The sequence below is a fragment of the Ceratina calcarata genome, unplaced genomic scaffold, assembly GCF_001652005.2.
Source record: "Ceratina calcarata isolate Rehan_Ccalc_2016 unplaced genomic scaffold, ASM165200v1 scaffold127.2, whole genome shotgun sequence".
NCBI lineage: Eukaryota > Metazoa > Arthropoda > Insecta > Hymenoptera > Apidae > Ceratina > Ceratina calcarata.
Genome location: NW_017133727.1, coordinates 379113 through 395653, shown reverse-complemented (window position 1 = coordinate 395653; position 16541 = coordinate 379113). Strand labels below are relative to the sequence as shown.

At 43.3% G+C, this 16541-nt stretch overlaps 3 protein-coding genes across 7 annotated transcripts in view; 1 reads left to right on the top strand and 2 right to left on the bottom strand.

The window, feature by feature from the left end:
- Positions 1–8168, bottom strand: part of Eip74EF (Ecdysone-induced protein E74) — a 132635-nt gene extending 124467 nt beyond the window's left edge. Inside the window, exon 1 of the mRNA XM_026816146.1 lies at positions 6916–8168. The gene's annotated coding sequence lies outside the window, so the exon portion shown is untranslated. The remainder of the gene's footprint in view (positions 1–6915) is intronic.
- Positions 8169–10360: 2192 nt separating this feature from the next.
- On the bottom strand, positions 10361–11390 carry LOC108628548 (anaphase-promoting complex subunit 15). The gene is made up of 3 exons (XM_018030545.2): positions 11079–11390; positions 10929–10988; positions 10361–10682 (listed from the first exon to the last, which is right to left on the bottom strand). Exons 1-3 carry the CDS (start codon positions 11202–11204, stop codon positions 10461–10463), a joined length of 408 nt encoding a protein of 135 aa, XP_017886034.1. The 5' UTR covers positions 11205–11390; the 3' UTR covers positions 10361–10460.
- A 248-nt stretch (positions 11391–11638) lies between these two features.
- LOC108628506 (dual specificity protein phosphatase MPK-4) overlaps positions 11639–16541 on the top strand; it is a 12921-nt gene continuing 8018 nt past the window's right edge. For 2 of the 5 annotated variants that reach the window (XM_026817000.1, XM_026817009.1), the window contains exons 1-4: positions 11640–11880; positions 15010–15219; positions 15283–15515; positions 15658–15687. In XM_026817000.1, coding sequence (XP_026672801.1) covers positions 15010–15219; positions 15283–15515; positions 15658–15687 — 473 coding nt within the window. In that variant the 5' untranslated portion in view covers positions 11640–11880. Of the gene's footprint in view, positions 11881–15009; positions 15220–15282; positions 15516–15657; positions 15688–15950; positions 16536–16541 lie in introns of those variants that run through there. The other 3 variants (XM_018030488.2, XM_026816991.1, XM_026816979.1) reach the window with 3 other exon arrangements.

Sequence of the window (16541 nt, the reverse complement as noted above, 5' to 3'; positions counted from 1 at the left end):
ATAGCGCAGTTTGCACACGCATTAAAGCATCGCACGAACCGCGGACGCACACGTTCGCGCCGCTTCGTCATCGGTGTGCTTCGTACTAGACTTAATAAACTTTCACTGGTCTCTCACCCGTTCTCTCTTTCTCTCTCTCCCTCCGCCTAAGTTCCGAGCCGTAAATTCGGTAACTTCTGCAGAGCGTACACCACGTCCTTGTATGACGCGACGCTTCTGCCGTGGAAGGCGAGGACTAAAAATTCTGGGCATTGGAAAAGAATTCGTAATGGGTTCGAACGTATAAATAAATGCACCTCGAAGACTCCGTATCCCCGCTTCAGTTCCTCTCTCACGCGTGGGACGTTGCCCCATTAGCGAAGCAGATACAAGTGCTCGCGAGAACGTAGTCAATTTAACGAGGTTAAAAAAAATCCTGTCCGTCCCTCGTTTCTGACGACGAAGGTTCGCGTATGGCTTCCTTAAGACTACCAGGCCACGCGTTTTTTCTTTCACGTAAAGCTTTCGCGTGCCCGCCGATCACTCTCGCTTTTCACCTGGCCAAGTGACAAAGATTCCCATCGGGGACGAACGATCGTGATACGAGATCAGATCGATCGGACATTCGGAATCGGAGTACTGGCATTACGTAGTCATGAACGATTTCTTTCATGCCAAGCTTCATCGAAGCGAAGTTAAATCACTGGCTTTCTGTAGTCGTCCACTGGAGAAAGTTGAAACGGTCGAAAAACTACGAGGTTCCCCCGTTGTTTCCGTATCTCCGCGAGAGAACGCTCTTTGACCAGCGAGAAACACCGAAATCGCGCGGGCAGAACTATTGCCGTTGAACGACTCGAAACCGAATCCCCATCGGAGGGAACGCACTCTCACTTTTTACCTTCCTAAATTCGCGGTCCGTCCGGCCGAATCCGTGGCCGGTGTTAACGCACGATTAGTGGGCCAATGTCAGTCAACGACTTCGTTTTAGCGGTTGCTCGGCATAAAAGTCGAAGAAGAAGGCCGACGGTCGCGTGCGTCGGTGTCGGCGATCGAATCGCACGCACGGGGCCACTGGCCAATATTTGGGCCAATGTTCAAGCTGGCCTCTAGAACGATTGCCTAATATTCAAGTTCGAACCGCAACACGCCTGATAATCGGAGTGACAAGAGGGAACTTTCGTATACGGAGCTCGTTACTCAATCTCCGACGTAACGATCTCCGCTTTTCGTGGTCGTGTACACGACCTTACATCGATCGCTCGTCTATTTTTCGACAGATCGATCACGATCGCTCCGATACCGAGTCTACGTGATGGCGATCCACCGTAGAAAGGGAAACGTACAAGATAATAGATTTATCTAGAGCCATCTCGGAACGAACGCTAAACAACTTCCTCTTATGAGAGATAATTAAGTCAAGATGAAAGCGTGTTAGCGCTCAATGAGGTGAATTCGTGAGCAAAGTCAATTCAATTTAAGTGAACCGCCGTTTCACTAGCTGGCGGAAGAAGATGAACGGAGTAGTTTGGCATTCGGAAGCCATTATCTAATTTAATCGCCGCGGCGGCGGCGGCGGCGTTGCGGCTGAGACTTTCAAAATCTTGTTCTTGGCACTCGATCTACCTGTTCAATGGCTTGTAACTGCTCGGTCCTTGGAGTTCGCGCGTGTCATTGTGCTTTTCCGATTCACGCCTGCCCGGCTTCCCGTAAATACTTCTAATTCAATTCCTGTTATAAGATTATCCGATCCGCTACTATGCAACCGATCGTCCTTAAATAAATCCGCCGAATTCGCGACGTAAAGCTAGAAGTAATCCTCAGCGAGGATACGCTCGCGGATAAGAGTGGCTCGTTCGTTCGCTCTTAATGTCCGTGCCTGGTGACCCGTGGTGCAAACTAAACCCACCGGAGAAAGTTACCAGATACTTTCTCGTAGCTCGGCTGCCTCCTTACACACGCTGCTCGATGCAGTCGCTTAAATGGTCCCCCGTATCGATACGGGCGTTCGAACCCGGTGCTTCAAACTCATAACGCGCACCAAGAGAAAAGGAGCACGACAGAAACTTGACGTTTTCCCCATTGAGCAACGACGGTGAAATAAGTGCAACGCGGGGAAAATAGGAAAAAATAAGAGAAAATAGGAAAATCAAAATGCGCTCGTCCGCTGAAGCTCACCGAGGTAGCTCAAATATTTCAACTGTAAAATCGTTTACCTCTATAGAAAGTTATCTCCGCGGCGAGTATGAAGCGATAAATTGTTTTTTTTTTCTCGATCCAGTAATTAGAAAATACCGACGAGTTTACGAGTTTTCGCCGCGGTCGCTGAGAGATCGAGCCGGGGTCCGGGGATCGTTCGGAAAGAATGCTACCGGTAATATCAGGATGAATAGCAGTGGATGCGCGGCAAGAATGGATCAGGGGCGTACTCGGAAAAATGTCGAACCATTCTTGGCCAGTCTTACGAGCTCAAGGCATAGAGCCGCTCCGCGGACTTGATTTACTCGTTCGAGGGAACGAACTCGCCCGCACTTACATACGCCACAGAAAGGTATGGCCATACGGCTCTATGTATAACCGTGCTATTATATTCGCAGGTACATCGTGAGCATAGTCGTCCGAGGAGGAAAATCTTGGTCCTCCTACGCCCGTTCGTTAACTATTCATGCGCGTACCGTATAGCCCGCGGTCGACCGTGATGAATTGAAAGTTACACGCGGTGGAAAAAATGATTTAACCAGCCGCCGGCGCAATAAGTCATCCGTTTCGACCGTTTCTGTTTGAGATAAACCGTTCCGGACTAGGTTTCGCGTATGATAATCAGAGAATACGCCGGGTAACACGTTCGCTCTTTCCCGATAATCGAGTTCGACGCTCGCACGAATAATTTAACGCGGTACACGCATTAACCCGAGAAACCGTGTCCGGTTATTCGTACGCGCGGGAAGTACGCTTTTCACTGGTACAAGAGACTCGTCGCCGGAGGTGCGTCGCTGGACACGACGATCAGTTTCTTCCACGGGTGTTCTAAACGAGGAATAGGAGCAACATTTTCGCGGACGCATCTTCGAGGATGCAACCGACCGTGACGTAGCTTTCATGCCGCGAACCCCGTGACGTCACTCATTCGATGACGTGTGGTCAACCGCGGTCAATGCACCAGGCCGACGTTTCTTGCAGGGTACTATAATGCTCGGTTCACTGGCATCGCGGTTGTATGCGTTCGTTCACGTACACAGGCCGCAACGCGGTGCATGTACGCGCGTTACACCGCAAAATACCGGGTGTCCAGAAAATCTTGCCTGCTTTTCGATCGCCGTGTAACTCTTCTCACAGGAACGACCGATCGAGGAGTTAGATCCGTCGATATCATCCCGAGTCGCGCTGGTTTTCTTATATCAAAAGTACACTCGACTTCTCCCTCCTGGAATTATCGTAGGAACGATCGGTCGCGAACGGACAAACATCGGCGAGTTAAAAATTCATACGTTCCGCGTGCGTCGCGTGACGGGCAGTTACTTGAAATTCCAACGGCATGTCGCGCTTATGTCTGCATGAAAAATTCATCCCAGTCGTTGACGCTGCTACCCTATATCCGTGTCTAATGACGATGCGTCTTAAACGACTTCATATTTTCTTCCATATCTATAAAGCAGGGATTCCGAGAATATCTTGGTTCGACCAAGTCCCATCGACGTACTCCTGCATTACGAGTCCTGCACACTTTCCTCCACCAAACAATAGTCTAATTACGGAGGAGCATTTTTCAGTCTCATTGTCGTTCGATCGTTTAGCACCGGATTCGAAAAAGCGCACCCACGTGCTACACCCACGCTCGGTTTATACGTATAACGTGCGTTCGAAGCGATGGTATAAGTACAGATCGTGCAGTAGTAGGCGACGCGAGTAATCGAACGAGTAGAATGGTCCGCAATATGGTCGGCCCAAGTTCCAATAATCGATGATCGTGCGCGCGTGTATCGGCTGCGAGAATTGTTTACGAAGTGAGGAAAACGTAAAGGAAAATCGCGACACGTCGCGCTTGTAAGACGACGGGCCGGTGTCGGTGAAAAATCTGGCCAAGTACTTCACATACGTGTGTATGCGACGCATAACGTCTCGCGAGGCGAAGAGGAAGAACGGATTTGAGTATCGTAAAGTCGAAAGGAAAGTTCACGAAAGTTTGTTACGAACTTAATTTTCAATTGCATCAGATAAGGAGATGCTCAGAATTCAGCAGAACAAATCTGTTATGTAACGCGGACGGTTTTACTTTTCGCGCTGTCTTCAAACAAGGCATAATGGTTCCCTCTCGTTTAACCATATCTTATCAAGATTCATGGAATTTTGCGGCAAGAACGACGCCTTTCGTCGATTCTTGTCTCGTTGAAAAATCGTGCAACGTTGTGTCTAGAAAGCATGTAGCGAAAGGAGGTGTAACGACGTTGCATAAGCGCGAAGGAAAAAACAGAACCATTGTAGTCTATTAATCCCCGACAATAATTATTATCAAAACGCTGGTATGCCGATAATCCTCGAAGGAACCCGTGCGCAAGCAGCGATGAGTACGTTGCTTTCTAAAACCGCGGATAGCATACGATAGCTTCGATTGCAGGAGCTCGTTAACGCTTGCGCAATTTTTCAAAATGTATCCATAGGGAAAGGGGTAACGTGTTCCCGTTCTTTTATTACGTACGACCTGTAAAAACCGCAATCTCGGCGTTCGTGACGATGCTGACCGTGTTCTAAAAACACCGAAAGCCCGTCTATCGCCAAGGACCCATCGGTACGAGAAGAAGTTTACGAACCGATCGGTAGAACGGTCGGAAGCTGCGTCAGCCGATCGTAAAACGCGTATGTATAAAAGAGTACGTGGATCCATAGGGGAAGAAAGGCGGAAAGAAACGTGGCTAGTTGCCGTTGTCGGCAACTCGCGCGCTCCTCCACTCGTTTCCCTCTTTTGTCGCGGCGAGAAGTCTGCTTTTCGTGAAATTCGTCCAAGAGAGTCTCTCTCGCGGGAGAGACCTAAGAGAGACGTGACTTTAGTCATGAGCCGTAGGTAGGCCGCACAGAGCATGGACAAGCAAGTCGAGTTGAGAGGCGCGGACGGGCGGTCAGAGACCCCGCAGGGCCGGCACAAACAGTACAGCATTACCCACTCGCTCGTTCTATCGCAACCTGGACCCAACAATGCTCAATAATCGTCCCTGTGATCGCGCTACCTTTTAACCAGCAACCTGGAAAAATCCTCTCCTCGTTTCCCAAGTGTTTCGTTCCCCACCATTTTTACGTTCAACGCAAACCTAGAATCGTTGCCTAGACACAGTTTTAATGCTCATCCGTTCCCTCTCTTTGGAACTAATGCGTGTACGGTAAACCGTACGCATAAGATTCGAGAATGTGAGATCGACGAGACGAACGGAATACAAAAAATTCTGCACCGATCGCAAAATGGGAAAATCTTTACGACTGATCCAGAATCGTAAAACCAATTTGATCGAACGAACGATTACATTAATTTCACTTTTCATCGAACGAGAATTTTTACTTTTTTTACCATCACGGACGCGCACAAGAACGAGGTTGTGTACACCATTACACGATGAACTTTCTCTGTAATTCGCAGCCGAGTCTTTACGTCCCCGCGGAATTATGATTTCCGCGATTCGTTATAAATACGTTCGACTTGACGCTACATAGTCATAACGCTTACTCGTTTTACGCTAACTTTCTGTAACCAACGACCGCGCAACGTTCTTAATTTCGTCGGCACTTTCTCCCTCTACCCAAAGCCTCTTTTTCGTTCCGGTGTAATTAACAATCGCGGTGCTTCGCGGCTTTCAAAATTTTTAATAGAAACCTGGCAAAAACTATTTCAAGTCGAACAAAACCGATCGACTGAGCATGAGAAATTACAAAAGCCGAGTGTTCTGGATAAAAAGACGATGTACGATTACGATGCGTTATGATGCAAGTTCACATGTTGATTACATTCTTGCAAATACTGTAAGCAAGCATACCACTTTTAGGAGGTCGACGTAGTGTCGAATAAAAGGTTGCGGAACACGAAAAGAAAACATAAAATGCCAATCAATAGTGAATATAATATAAATTTGACAAAACAGTTTATATATTCCTTGCATTCTTTATTTTCCCTTAAAATGGACTCACGTGTAAAATTTCTTAGTCAACGGTTCTAAGATTCAATCAATTAACTTTGGGGTGATACCACTGTATTTAATTTCACACTATTGTACAATCCGACTGTGAGACGAGCATGGCTAAATTCGTGGAGGATAAGCGATGCGAAAGATATCCGAAGGAAAAGTTAAATATTGATTGGATTGGCTAGGTTTAACTTAAACTTGATGGAATCATGCGCGTCTATTTTAGTTCCAAGTAAAGGAATAGGCTGTTCGTTCCAAGGTGTTTTGTCAGGAACGTAAACAATGTACCAAGAATACTGGAGCGTCGAATTCGAATGGTAATGCATTTCGATGGTACCAACGGTAACGCGAGATCCACGCGGAAACGTCTGGAAAACTTATGCAAAAATATCGGCTCGTCGCCGGTCGTTCTACCGGTGAACCGACACTTTATTCCACGACTGGTCGAAACTTTCGAGCCCGTGTCCTAGCTCGTTTTAAAGTATACGGTTAACGATCCCCTTCCTTGCCTCGATTTCACTAATTTCGCTGAAAAAATTCTACTCCTCGCGCCATCGGCACACGGAACGATCGGATTGCAGTTCCTTTACATAGTTCGCGGATGCGATCGCACCGACCGCTGCTTTTCACATTCTACGTTCGTTTATTAGATTAAGAGTTCGCAGCGGTAAAGCATCAACACTGAGCAATTTGAAACTGTCCAGGAAGAGTAGAAGCATTACGAGTTCATCCTCTCGGAAGCGTGACGTTAAAGATAATGATTCTCACTCACCGATCGAGGACGTGCCCGTGACATCTGGATCCAGCCGACTCGTCGAGGTTCCTCCACGTTCGCCACCAGAAAAAACCACAGTCGCTTTTCTCTTTCGGTTCACTTCGAGGCTTCGAGTCACCAACTGACAAAACCATCCACACACCACGATGCACACCATCCGCGTCGATAGAATCCGGTAAAAGCCGCGTTACGACGACGTTCACCGTCACTCGCTGTGCATCTAGCAGGGATGAAACGGTCCGTTTATTCGTAATCGCAGGGAATCAACGGTGCCCGGCGCCCGATGTCCACTTTGCGAATGCGTTCAAGTAGCCTCGCGTCGTCGTCGTCGTCGTCGTCGTCGTCGTCGTGTTATCGTTCTCTGTGTTACGTTCCGGCAGTTTAGCCGGCACGTGGTCGCGTACGAAACACTTTCAGCCTGATAGAGAGAGAGAGCCCACGCGTCTCGTGTGCTTGTAATCGCGCGTTCGACTGAGCGACCGAGTACTCCCGACGAACTCCCCGGTTCTCGCTCGTGCCGCTCTTCCTGCTCGCGATCGACTGCTTCCTTCTCCCTCCGACGCGCTTCGCCTTTGACGCGTCGTCTCTCTTCATCCCGTTGCCACTTCGCTCCCTCCTCGTCGCTCCGAAAGACTTCTTCGTCCGTTACTCTCTGATACTCCGCTCTCTGTCACGCCTGCTTTCTCGATGTTCCTTCCCCGTTATCACTGCCATTCCTTCCGTCTCCCTTTCTCTCACCGGCTTTTAACTTTTCTCCATTCTCCAAAGATAAACGCGCCCGTTGCACCGAGGAGGTACATTTCGAAGGTACATAAATACGTGTACGCGATTCTGAGCGTCTTCTCCTTCCGATCTTCATAATTTCGAACGCCTTATCGGTGACCATCAGTATTCAATGATCGAATCCCGTCGGTGTCAATTGCTTTAGAAACGGTCGCATCTTCCCTCGATCTTCACGTCTCTTTACGTTCGAACACTTTCGCTGCTTTCTTTCTTGACGAGTGTCTATTACGCCACTGTCAGACCCGCTTTAGCGTTTTCGATTGATCGCCGCGTTTCTTCCATGGTAGCTATACTTTGCTTGACGTTATGACATCCATACGCTCCACGCGGTTTTCTCGGGACTTTACCCGTTCCGACTACGAAGAAGGAAATCTTAAGAGAGAGCCCAACGGCTCGTAATCGTCGAAAGAGAAGAGAAGTCTCGTCCATCTTCGTTCTCGACACTCTCATTTTCTTCGGAGCTCGCTATCTCTCGGTACGCTGAAACAGAGGATTTATTATCTGTTACGTCGCGTAATGTCTTTTGAGGCAGGTTAGGGTGCTTAACTCGGCATTAGCCATTGAGGTCTACCCCCTACGGCAGCACTCTTCTGCATTCTCTCTCTCTCACTCGCTCGCTCTTTCTCCCCCCTCCCCGTATGGCCGGTGAAATCGGTTGACGTGCGATCAACCACCGCGGTAACAGTAAATCACCGGCGAGAGCATTAACTGTTGCAAACGGTTGAAACGTTTTATTGCGTATTTGCGTCGAACGCGCGACGATTAAGTTGACGCCCGCGCGACCTACGAGTTCGCCGACGCGGCGTGCGACTCTTAGATGAAATTTCGAGAAAAAGCTTGACTGGATGTACGCCACGGTATCGGCACCAAGGCCGTATGGAATTTTTAAAACGCATATGTGGGCCAGTGGGTCAGGTCAACGTTAATGCACAACGAAATAGATTACGTATGGCGAAATTGTTTCGAGCACTGTGCCCTGTAGATGCAATACTCGCGGCGAGCTGAGTCCGATAAGGCACCGTTGATTTTGACTATACGCGTTATCGATCGATAAACTCTAGACGCAGACGAAGATTAGATTTTTACTTTGCAACGAAATCGTTATCATTTTGGTGAATCGATTCGCCGTCTGCTTGTACGAATTTACGTGATTGCATTTTAACGTAGAGGAACAGTAAAGGACGTTCGCGATCAATATGTATCAGAGCAGTGAAACCCGTACCGACACCGGCTAGACGAAACGATTTCTTCCGTTGTTTCCCTCTCCGTCTAACTTGGGAACGATAAAGACGGATAGCCAGCAATTTAGAGATGTGCCGTACCAGAATCAGCGAAGCGGCGGGATAATCTCCATAGACGATTCCATCTACCTGAATGTTAAGATTTATGCGTTTAATATGAGCGGTATTAATTCATAAATCCGGAGGGTATTACCATCTACGAAACTCACGATTCATAAATCCCGAGATTTATGCGCGCAATACTAAGCACGAGAGATGGAAACGCTCGCCCGCTCGGCAGCGCTCGCGATGTGTGCAGTTAAATTAACCTTGGAGCGATTCAATTGCTCGAATAAAATTGCAAATCTTTGCTACTCGCGTTTAGCTTTGCCCATTATTAAATGTTTTTCTGCGTTCGCTGGAAACGTCGACGTGGTGGCCGCGCGGCGCGTTGGACACCGGGCGCGCGTGAAATCGCCCGGGACGATTTACTCCTCCCGAACTGTCGCGTTTCAGCACGAGGGAACCGGTGCTCGAGCGCATTGAAGATTTTTCGGGATCGGTCACGCGCAGTTCGATCTTTATCCGATCGACGCACCGCGTATTCTCGAAAAAAGAATTTGCAATTCCAGCGCCTGTGTGACATCAGAGGCGAAGATCTTCGACCAGAGGAGGAGATGGAGAGATCGTTGCTAGAGGAGGTGGAGGAGGCACACGGGTTCGCTTTTGCCTGAGCGTACCCGTTCGTTCACCCTAGCGGGGGCACCAACCTGGCTTTACTTCAGTTAAACGCCGAGAGAGCCGGCGCTGTATATAGGTATATAATACATTCTCGCGTGTACTTACACCTAGTATAGGTAGGTATACGGAGTGTACAGAGAGTGTCCCGGTCGAGCATGATGCGGTTCCACGGCCCTTTACGAGCGAGGCGGGGTACCGACTTGCCCCGTTCTCCAAAGAGAAAGACGGAACGCGCGCCCGCCGCAGAGAGAAAGGGACAAGGGGGCAAGCCCTTGTACGTTCGATCGCTTTCGACGTAGTCACGGTTCGTGGTGTGAAAGAAATTTTATATCTGCTCTGATATAGACATTACGATAGGGGACGATGCTCGACGAAATTTATTACCACCGTTGGAAATTTTCTACCATTCTACCTTTAATTCCGCGCTGACCTGACCACGCGTGAAACTAACATTCGACGGATGAATTCAATTAGATCGCTCCATCGGGGATACTTATTTTCCGATTCACGCTTTTTTCGCCGATGCGCAATTTAAATCGCTCGGCCTGTAAAGGGGTTCTTGACCCAACAAACGGTATCCCCCAAAAATGCTGATTATTCATTATAACGTCATTTGTTTATAAAAACAGGATTGTTAAAATACTTAATCACTGCGTGAACGAAATACGAAATGTGGAAGGATCGTATTATCTCGTATGTGAAAGAATGGTACGATTCTTTATTCTGCCTTATCCTTAATTTCTTTTAATACGTATATCTCACTATCATTTCTTAAGAATTAACCACAGAATACTTTAATTAAGTATAACGACCAGTATGATTGCTGACCATTCTAATCGACACAGGGTCCGTCACTGTGTCTGTTGGACTGGATGTTTGTTGTTGATGTGCGTAACTCACTTCCATATCAATTTCATCTAATTCTTCTTCTTCATCTTCGTGGGTATCTGATTCCTCTTCTTCTTCTCCTTCGCCTTCTTCTTCCTCCTCTTCCTCTTCTTCTTCTTCGGATCCTCTGAACTATAAACAATACATATGGTATGTAACAATCTCTACCGTAATGACAGTTAATAAATGCTCAATACAGGAAACTAATTTATCATATTTGTGGTTTCCTCAACAATAACATAATACAAGGAAAATAGTTATAGATGTACATAACTTAATAATTTTTTCATTTATAGTAATATGATTAATTATGAAATCCAAATTTTTAGAACATCGTTAAATATCGAGATAGTAAGAAGAGAAGTGAGGTTAACTTACGTCAGTGACTGTTTTCCCGATTGGTATATGATCATAACCTTGTGCTCGAACGTGTTCCCTCTGAAAATAAATATATAAACGAATGAATTTAAATATATATAATCTCATATCGATAAGAGGAAGCTTATTGAACTTGTATTGTACATTTACCCATGCTTGATGTTCCGTTTCGAGTGCAGCTACCTCGCTCTCGTCGTCGCAAGGTCTGTCGGCATTGAACCATAGAGGATCCGTTGCCCTGGGCTGCAAGTTCGGCCACAGTGGTAGAATTGACATTTTAAAACGTAAAATTACTCTCACTATTCAACGAAAGTATCCTCTTGTCAAATTGTTCAGAATACACAAATCATTCACGCACGCGCAGATGTAATGTTCATATCTTAGCGCTTATCGTTTGAAGTTTAAATGGCGTTTAACGTTTTAAGGAACAAGGTTTTCCGTCACACGACAAACAGAGTACTAAATTTATTCGTGATCTCGGAGACTCAGCACAGTGATCTATATACACAAGTCTGTTTTGACATTCGATCTCAATTATTTTTTATCACATGAAGGGTCTTGAGATTTTAAAAAGAGTACTTGTCGCGTCATCTGCCGTAATAAAATGGTGCTTATACTCTCCCTTTCTCTCTCTCCTCGATGCTCTGCGAGTGACACCTAAGTTCACTGTTCTTCAACGCACGGCGCTACGGTCGAAATTTCGCAAATCGTACAATACTGATTCTAATGTCACATGGTTTACCCGCGAAGTCGAGTCTTCGTTATGTTTCATCTACGGCGATGGAGGAAATCGTGAAAGTGTGAACAGTTTATTAATGGATCTCTAAGAGACTGGTCAAGAGTGTACGCAGAGAAATCTGCAAATCCGTCTGTTTATTCCATTTTCATTACATTGACATATCCTTAAGAGAAGAGGCATTCTGCGTGACATAACCTTACGTATTTAACAAAGGTAAGTTTAAGAATTGTTTGTGGTTTTCAGGTGTCAAAAGAGGTCAGTCTGATGTAATTAACGTAGAATATCGCGATTCTTTTGACAGTTTAAACATACATTTTTATTTCAATATAATAAAAGTACTTCAATCCGATATAAATTAATGACCTAGATTGACAGCTATTTTCACGGTACTATATCGCAGGAATCATGTAATCAATCATAATACTCTTTAAACTCTGCTGATAGTACGTTCATTTTTCTAACGCTAGTTTTCTCAGCTAAAACATAAACGGACTTCTCTACTTCTTTTTCTTAGAATTTATATAAGTGACATATGTTACGAGTAAGCGATGTGATAGTTCGACTGATAAAAAGTGAATGCTCATGAAATTCTTATCCAGAAGAGAACGTTCTTAGCATCGCGTGTATACTGTTCGCGTTTAATTTACTGTACGAACAGCACTATTTCTTTTCACCAGATAGAAAGTGGTTAATAGTTCAACGTTCGATACTGCAGCAGAGTACCTATTTCGCTCTCTGAAAATCTCTGCGTCAAAGCAAGTTCGTGCGTTAGTTAATCGCAATTGTCATCGATTCAATTGAAACCAATATTGGCTTGTTCTTTTAGATTAGTTATACCGTACTCTGATAGAATAAACGGAATATTCAAATTCACATAGCATGTTTAAAAGTATAACATTTTCCGGTGTTCGGTATTATTAGAAATCTCTTGTTTCAAACTTTTAATTGATCCCCGCATCGTTGAGCTTTACTGTGGTGGTAATCGATAATCGAAACGTTACCTTCCGCGAAGATTATGAAGCATGTCTCTCTCAAAGAATCTTGGTATTTTAATAAAAGAATTCCAACGGGGCATCGTACCAAATAGCTGGGCAAGGCATTGACGTAGGACGTAAAATTATTTTCTTGACGAACGACTTAATTTCTCTAATCTAACTATTTTTAATTATTTTTAAATCTTATCGAAGTTGACAAGAAATTATTTCCTGCTCAACTTTCCTGTTACATTTCCTGTTTTTCAACAACCGTTTCTCGTATTTACGTTAATGTGTTAATCTCTCACAGTCACTTGTGGTTTTCGCGGTGAAATTGTTGGCCGCAAACGATGGTCACTTAATCACTTTATCATAGAATCCCCCTTGCTAATAAAGGGGAATCACGTTCAATACGATCTGACTGGCAAAATTACTCTCCATAGGGTAATTTCCGGATTTTTTCCTATCACCGGCGGACGATAGAAATAACTACAATAGATTGGCCTGTAATTTAGCCCCTTCATGAATATTGAAATACATACGAGGCATAATGCACCTGATACATACTAAATGTAAAGCACGTAAAAAATAACATTTTATTGCAGCGTACGACACACCGTAATACACGTAGCGAGTGACAATTTTCACAGTATTTATGTTTACATAAATATCGATACGTTGTGTATTGTTTAGGGACAGATAAGTAACGCTATTCTTCATCAATTGATAAAATAATGAAATGGCTAATGTGCAAAGATAACGAGAAGGAATATGTGCAAAGGAATGTATTACGTATTACTTATATAAGATTAATTAACATTAATTATACGTCGTGCGAACCATAGTTGTCTCTTTCTCTTCTTAAATTATCTTCTGAATTATATTCGAACTAGAACAATGTTTGCTTTGTCCCTAAAATTACGTAAACGAAAAATTGATGAAATTTGATCGCGTCGATATCTCAATAGTAGATGCGTTTCCTTACGCGAAACGAGAAAGGAAAGGAAATGCATTTACTTGGAAAACGTGTACACTGACACAGTCTTAAATCCAATGTATAATATTCGTGATTCAATAAAAATACGCATATCACTTTTCTTATTGAGTAAGAACTTTGCTTCTCTTCATCGCGTATTCGAGTATCGCGTTTCAAAACGTTAATGGGTTTGCTTAGCATACACAGATAAACTGTTTAGTGCAGTTATAGCTGTTCATTATCTAGCTTAGTCACACTTGCGACTACAAATTTTTTTTTGCTTCATACAAAGATTCGTCGATTATAAGTATTAAATTTATAATAAGAATTCACAAATTCATGAATCTGTTCTCTATGTGTTATTCCTCTACAATTCCGAAAGGAGAATTGTTTCGGCTGTTACGGTAAATTCTATCCTCACAGTTCTCAGCCGCGTAGAACGGAATGTTAATAGTTTCACTTCGGTCCATTGTGTATCTTTAAGAACACCGCTTTAGAAAGTTCGCCAGCTCGTGTTTTTATACTGTTTCTTTCTTTACGTAGCCAGTCATGAACTCGTTCCTTTTACTGTACTGTCCTAAACTCACTCACGGATAGCTTGGCAGACGGAGAACGGACGATTTTACAAAGATTACAAGATTGTATTAAATAATGATTGTCATTGATCAATCAAAAGGCTTAGTGATCCTCTGACAATTGTTTATTTGTAAATCTTTTCCAATTTCTTCCGATTATGTGAAACATATTCTTGGTAAAAAAAAAAAAAAAAAAAAAGAGTTGAACAATTCTATCGAAGTGTATTTGATTTCAACTACTGGAAGCGTTGATTTTCTTGTCATTATACATACGATTATAGTTCGATCACTTCAAATATCAGATTTAGCTTCCTGTGAGTATCGATTGCAACGCATGTACTTATGCAATAAATACTCTCGCAGGGAAGTTAAAGCGGTTTGTGCAACAGGTAGTCATTCTTTCCTCGTAGAATTTTATTTCACTTGTGAGTCAGTTCGCCTATTGTTGACAATTCGATATACTTGTTTTCATTATATTATAGTATTATGTAGGTATGTATATATCTCGTAATTGCGTCAATGTTCCAGTTATTGTATTTGTATCCAATTGTACACAGTACAAGTACTATCGATCTTAATTAACAATAAGAAACAGTATTGTTCTTCCTGAGAATTTTTTCATAATACTGGGGAAAGTAATGATCACGTAGCGACGTGAAAACCACGACAATTCTACGTTTGATTTTGATCATTACTATTTTTAATATTTAAAGCATCCGTATTAGGAAATATAACTTTCGCGATTTCAAAAGTTATCGACGTGCGATCGGGAGATTTCTTGCGAATTTAAAAAAATTATACCTTGATTTTTTTGCAGATGTCCCACGATCATATGGCACATATGAATATGAACACATCTGGGCACGCAGGTCACGATCACATGGTACATAATCCTGTGAATCATCCAAACATAGACACGAGCATGCCCCATACTATGGATCATGGTAGTATGGATCATACAGGTCATTCTGATAGTTCAACTGCGAATGCATGCGCCGATATGGGGATGCACCACATGGGTATGTCGGTACGTATCATTCGCGAATGCAGTCGTTTAGACAATCATACAAACTAATGGTATTTTCATTAGATGACGTTCCATGGAGGATATTGCGAGAAAGTATTATTCGAATCGTGGAAAATTTCGTCGATCGGCGGCCTGATAGGGTCTATGATCGGAATCATGATCATGGCAGCTTTTTATGAGGGCTTGAAGTATTACAGGGAATACCTGTTTTGGAAAATGTACAATTCTCTTCAATACAGAAGCGTGAAAATGTCTCAAGAGAAAAATGTCGTAGCCGAAGATAACAGAGTCGTACAGTGAGTTTCGCAATAATAAATAAATATAAAGTGTTATATAGATAGAGGATTTAGAGTAGTTTCAAGTTTAGATATTCGTAATTAATTTACGTATTTCAAGAATCGTTATTTCCCATACGATTTAATTATATTTTTTTTTTAGTATGGTCGGAGAAGTAATTCACAAGCAACCGTAAGTAAATCGGGAATTTTTTTATCTGTTTTCTGTCGTTCCGTTTTAAAGTTGATTTCAAGTTTTCTTCATTATGTATTTCTTTCAAAGCTTTTCTAACACTTCTTTCGTATATTGTTCGCTCCCTAACGAATTGTGTATTAAGTTTCATTCAATTCGAATTGTACATATTATTGCCGAGCATGATAATTCAGTTACATATATATAAAAATATTTCCTCGTTATGATAAAAAAAATAATCAATTTCGTATGAATTTGTGCAGGCCCACAATGTTATCATGGATGCACTCGTTTCAGACGCTGTTACACATTGTGCAAATTGTGTTGTCATATTTCCTTATGCTGATCTTCATGACTTACAATGTCTGGTTATGCTTCGCGGTAGTGTTCGGTGCAGCGATCGGTTATTTTTTATTTGGGTGGAAGAAATCTGTCATTGTAGACGTTACAGAACACTGCCACTAGTCGTCTGTAAATTCGCGACATATCTTGTTTCTACGATGAAAATGTACATAAATGTACATTGCCGGAAAAGTTTGTTCCTGTAGAAGGAACTTCTACGAAATGTTTGCATAAAATGGATATATGCGGGACATATAATTATGTTAAATTCGTATTTACGGAAATATACAAGAAAGATGATTTGAGTTAAAATTTATTCTTATGCAGTCATTACTGCATACAGAATGCAGTTCCCAATTGCTCATTAATAAATATAGCATGGCTCGTTGTCGAATAAAAAATATCTATAAAAAAGCAAATTTGTATATAAAAATACATGAAAGTTGAATCCCTGATTTAGACAAGTATCATACAAGAAGGTTGAATCCTTGATTTAGATAATTGTAACACAT

Coding starts and splice junctions, on each gene's coding strand:
- LOC108628548 (XM_018030545.2), bottom strand. CDS start 11,204: ATGTCAATTCTACCACTGTGGCCGAACTTGCAGCCCAGGGCAACGGAT. Junction 10,989..11,078: donor AAACGGAACATCAAGCATGG/GTAAATGTACAA, acceptor ATTTATTTTCAG/AGGGAACACGTTCGAGCACA. Junction 10,683..10,928: donor TCGGGAAAACAGTCACTGAC/GTAAGTTAACCT, acceptor TATTGTTTATAG/TTCAGAGGATCCGAAGAAGA.